General features: G+C 36.7%; 1 protein-coding gene across 2 annotated transcripts in view; it reads left to right on the top strand.

Annotated features, from left to right (window-relative positions):
* tmem67 (transmembrane protein 67) overlaps positions 1-3,849 on the top strand; it is a gene marked incomplete at its 3' end in the record, with an annotated part of 19,563 nt that overhangs the window by 11,918 nt on the left and 3,796 nt on the right. Inside the window, 10 exon segments of one of the 2 annotated variants that reach the window (XM_014004736.1) lie at positions 45-195; positions 269-389; positions 475-580; positions 2,114-2,170; positions 2,250-2,348; positions 2,425-2,523; positions 2,663-2,671; positions 2,767-2,853; positions 2,947-3,046; positions 3,127-3,266. In XM_014004736.1, coding sequence (XP_013860190.1) covers positions 45-195; positions 269-389; positions 475-580; positions 2,114-2,170; positions 2,250-2,348; positions 2,425-2,523; positions 2,663-2,671; positions 2,767-2,853; positions 2,947-3,046; positions 3,127-3,266 — 969 coding nt within the window. 2 annotated transcript variants of the gene reach the window in all.

Raw genomic sequence — 3,849 nt, 5'->3', positions numbered from 1 at the left:
GTGTGTGTGTGTGTGTGTGTGTGTGTGTGTGTGTGCGTGCGCAGTGTGATCTCTCTGTAGCAGCCCTGTTGGTTGCCCATCCTGAACCACAGTTCTATGATGTTTTCATGGACGTTGGAGGACAAAACAAAAACCTTCTTCCTCTGCCAACGCTGGTTCAAAACCAGCAATACAATGGCCAATATATCAATCAGGGTGAGGTTTTACTTTATTTTTAAAGTAAATAACATGAGGATTATTGTGATGAGTGTTTTTTTTCTTCCTGTAGGGACTATGAAGAACTGGTACCTGTCTCGAAGAGTGTTTCTGGTCGACACGCTGAGTGGACGGGAGAAGAGTTTAAGTTCTTCTCCTAAAGTCATTCGTGTTGCCACCACAATCACAATCAGGTCAAATAACCAGCGTTCACCATCAGGATGGTAAATAATGTGAAAACTGTTTCTAAAATGTGAATCTGAAATGTGTACTCTGTAGGTTCCAGCTTGTTCCACGAACCCAAGTGGGCCAAATATATCCCCCTCTTGTGTCTGTGAGCTACACTGATGTTCTCATCACAGATATCAACACACAAACTGTGTCTGTGAGTACTTTTACACACATTTATTGTTCTGTAGGCCACTGGATTAAAGCAGAATGCCTCTAGACTTTACCTTAAAGGGAGCCCCAACTGACATGGAGACCTCGTATAAATCTGTTAAGAACCAAAATAGCCAAATCCATTGCAGAATTGTACAACGTAAAGGATTTATTCAATGATAAAGCTCTGTTTAAATTATATAATGCAATAATTGTTCCACACTTAATTTATTGTGTTGATGTTTGGGGAAAAGCATGTAAAACAGTTGCAAATCTTGTTTTTATTTTACAGAAAAGAGCCATAAGCATAATCACCAGGAAGCAACACTATCACCCATCAAATACATTATTTTATCAGTTAAAGTTATTGAAATTCTATGATTTGATTGATTATGGTATTTTACCAGTTATGTATCAGGCTCATAAAAACACATTACCTTCAAACATCCAATTACATTTTATTAAAATAGAGAGTTGTTACAGTCTGAAGGGAGAGAGATGTTTCTTAAACCCAAATTTAGTACTTTTGAGTACTTCAGTCCAGGGTATAAAATTATGGAATAATCTGGAAGATGACGTTAAAAATGTCAGATCAATGTGTAAATTTAAGAGAATGATAAAGTTTAATTTGTTTTACTTCTACACCTTACATTTTTTAAAAAGGGCAAAAAGTATAAAGTCGTAACTTTTAGTTCATTTTTGCTTGTTATTAAAAGAAATACTGTAAAGATAAACTGTGCCTCCTGGAGAGAGTGAATGTAACTGTGGTTGAATGAGATGTATAAATATAGATATAACATTTTTACACAGTATTAGTATGTACACAATCCATCACAGCTGCACGGCACACATGTCACACTCCAGCAGGACAGATCAGACCTGTGTAGCCTGAAGATGTTTGTGGTAAATACATATAAATATATACAGTATAAACCTGAAACAGCTACATTAGTGCATCCTAAATATTTTTTGTATTAATATTTTAATAGTCATTTAGAAAAACATTTTTTGGGGGAGGCCACCTCCCAATAAATATCATTTTGTAAAATCTAACCACTCATTTTTACTCGATACTTTTACTTTTAATAATTACATTTTATGTCAGAAATTTAATTTTGATACTTAAGCACAAAAATATCAGATACTTTAAGACTTTTACTCAAGTAATATACTTAGAGGAGGCTTTAACATTTACCAAAAAATTTTTATGGTAAGATACTTGTACTTTTACTCAAGTCTCACTTTGTGGCACTTTATACAAGACTGAGCAAAGCATTCTGGGTAAATGATGACCAATAATATAGCGCCGTTTGTGTGAGAATATATTTGTTAAAACCCATAAAAACTTAACAGCCTGCAGTATTTTTACAGTCTTGTTTTTGTATTTGAGAAAAATGTTTATGAAATAATGTCTAATGTTACAGCTGGTCGGAGTTCCCTTTAATCACAACTGGTCCAATCTTCACCATCATATTCTGTTTTATTAATCTAAAAACCAAACCTGTGGTAAATGAATGCTTCACATGTTTGTTTCCAGCTCAGCTTTGCAGTGGAGTATGAGATGTCTCAGACTGATGCTCGTACGATGACAGATGTGAGTAGAGTCGTGTCTGTTGTGTGTCTGTTGCGTGTGACTCGTGATGCAGAGCATTCAGCTGTGGTTCTGTGTGCAGACGGCTCTGGGTGTGTTGGGGGGTCTGGCTCTTATCTGCACCCTGCTGAGGACAGCCAGCTATAAGAGAAGAATAGCCTCTGCTCTCATCGACATGGCGGTACCGTCTCACTGTTTAAACCGCTGAACGTGTAAAGCTTTGAATCGGCGCTGAACGTTTCTTTGGGTCTTTTCAGACGATTGGGAAGTTTCTTTTGTTCTTTGCTGGTGATCTGGCCAATGCTTTCTTTGCTGTCACTGTGGGAACTGGACTTTACTGGCTCATCTTTTACAAGGTATGTTTTACAGACTTGGATCGGATCGACTTTTTCTTTTTTAATTCAAGTTTTTTCCTTCCTGTCTTGTTTTGCTAGTTATTTTTCTCTTTGCTTGGTCTCTTAACCCATTTTTTCTTTCCATCTCTGCATTCTTTAGACTCTGAAGGCAAGTTTTTTTTCCCTCCTTTTACTTTCCTGACCCACTTTTTGTTGTCCAGATTGAGCTCAGATTGTTCATGTCTGCTTTCTGAATTGATTTAGGCTCAAATGTTTGTATCAGTTTTGCTGCCGACGCCGACTCAGGAGGAGAGGTTTGTCACATACATCGGCTGTGCCTTTGCTTTCAAGGTAAGTTCCACTGTTAAACTGAGCCATGTTGATTTATGGATCTATCTGGAAATAATAATAAAAAAAACTGTTATTCTGTGTGTTTGAATCCAGGCTGTTCAGTTTCTGCACGAGCTTTACCTGCAGGTGTCGGTTGATATTTTTCTGATCGACTGGGAGAGGCCTCGGAGTAAACCGAACAGATCCGTGCAAGGTACAGATACAATCGTTGTTTTTGGGAGATGGTCACTGGACCGGTTTGTTTCCAGTTTAGCTTATTTTCTGCTGTTTCAGGTGCCACGGACACACAACAAGACTCGTCTCCAGTCAGCATCTGGAGGACCTACTTTGTGGCCAACGAGTGGAACGAGCTTCAAACCATCCGCAAGATCTGCCCAACTTTCCAGATCGTGGCAGTGCTCTTCTTTTTAGAAGTACGTCCGATAAAACACGTCCGCTCTGTTTTTATTTAACCTCTTGAGCCCAATGCCCCCAGTACCGGGGGGCAAAACATCATCTCCCGTTTTTCTATTTCTTTTAACTTCTGTTAACTTAAGATCTGTAAGTTGAACCTGGACATGTTTGGTATCAATAGAAAGCTAAATTATCTTAGCTTAAAGCTATTTTTACATTCACCAAACACAGTTCAAACAACAAGCAGTTTAATCAGAAAGTAAACAAACTGTACAAAATATATTACAACAAATTTGTAAAAGAAAATTTTTTGACATTATGTTTTTAAATAAATTCAAAGTAGATACCAAAATATGTTATAAAGTGTGTTAAAAGTTTTTTAGTTGATTTTGAGTGTATCTGATTCAACTGAAGTCAAAAATAATTTCTCATTATTTTATATATGGTGACAAAATAAACCTTTGGATAATTTTTCAAAAGAACAAACATTCAGTAACAAGTCTTTTAAGACAGATAAGATAAAATAAATAACTTTTGGAAGTAAAAACTTCAGATTTGTTAACATTTATTAATGGAACCATCATGGTCTGTCCTGTGCAGAAT

Source organism: Austrofundulus limnaeus, unplaced genomic scaffold, assembly GCF_001266775.1.
Source record: "Austrofundulus limnaeus strain Quisiro unplaced genomic scaffold, Austrofundulus_limnaeus-1.0 Scaffold26, whole genome shotgun sequence".
In the NCBI taxonomy this organism is placed as follows: Eukaryota; Metazoa; Chordata; class Actinopteri; order Cyprinodontiformes; family Rivulidae; genus Austrofundulus; species Austrofundulus limnaeus.
The sequence above is the reverse complement of the archived record's forward strand: the minus strand, read 5'-3'. Positions and strand labels throughout refer to the sequence as shown.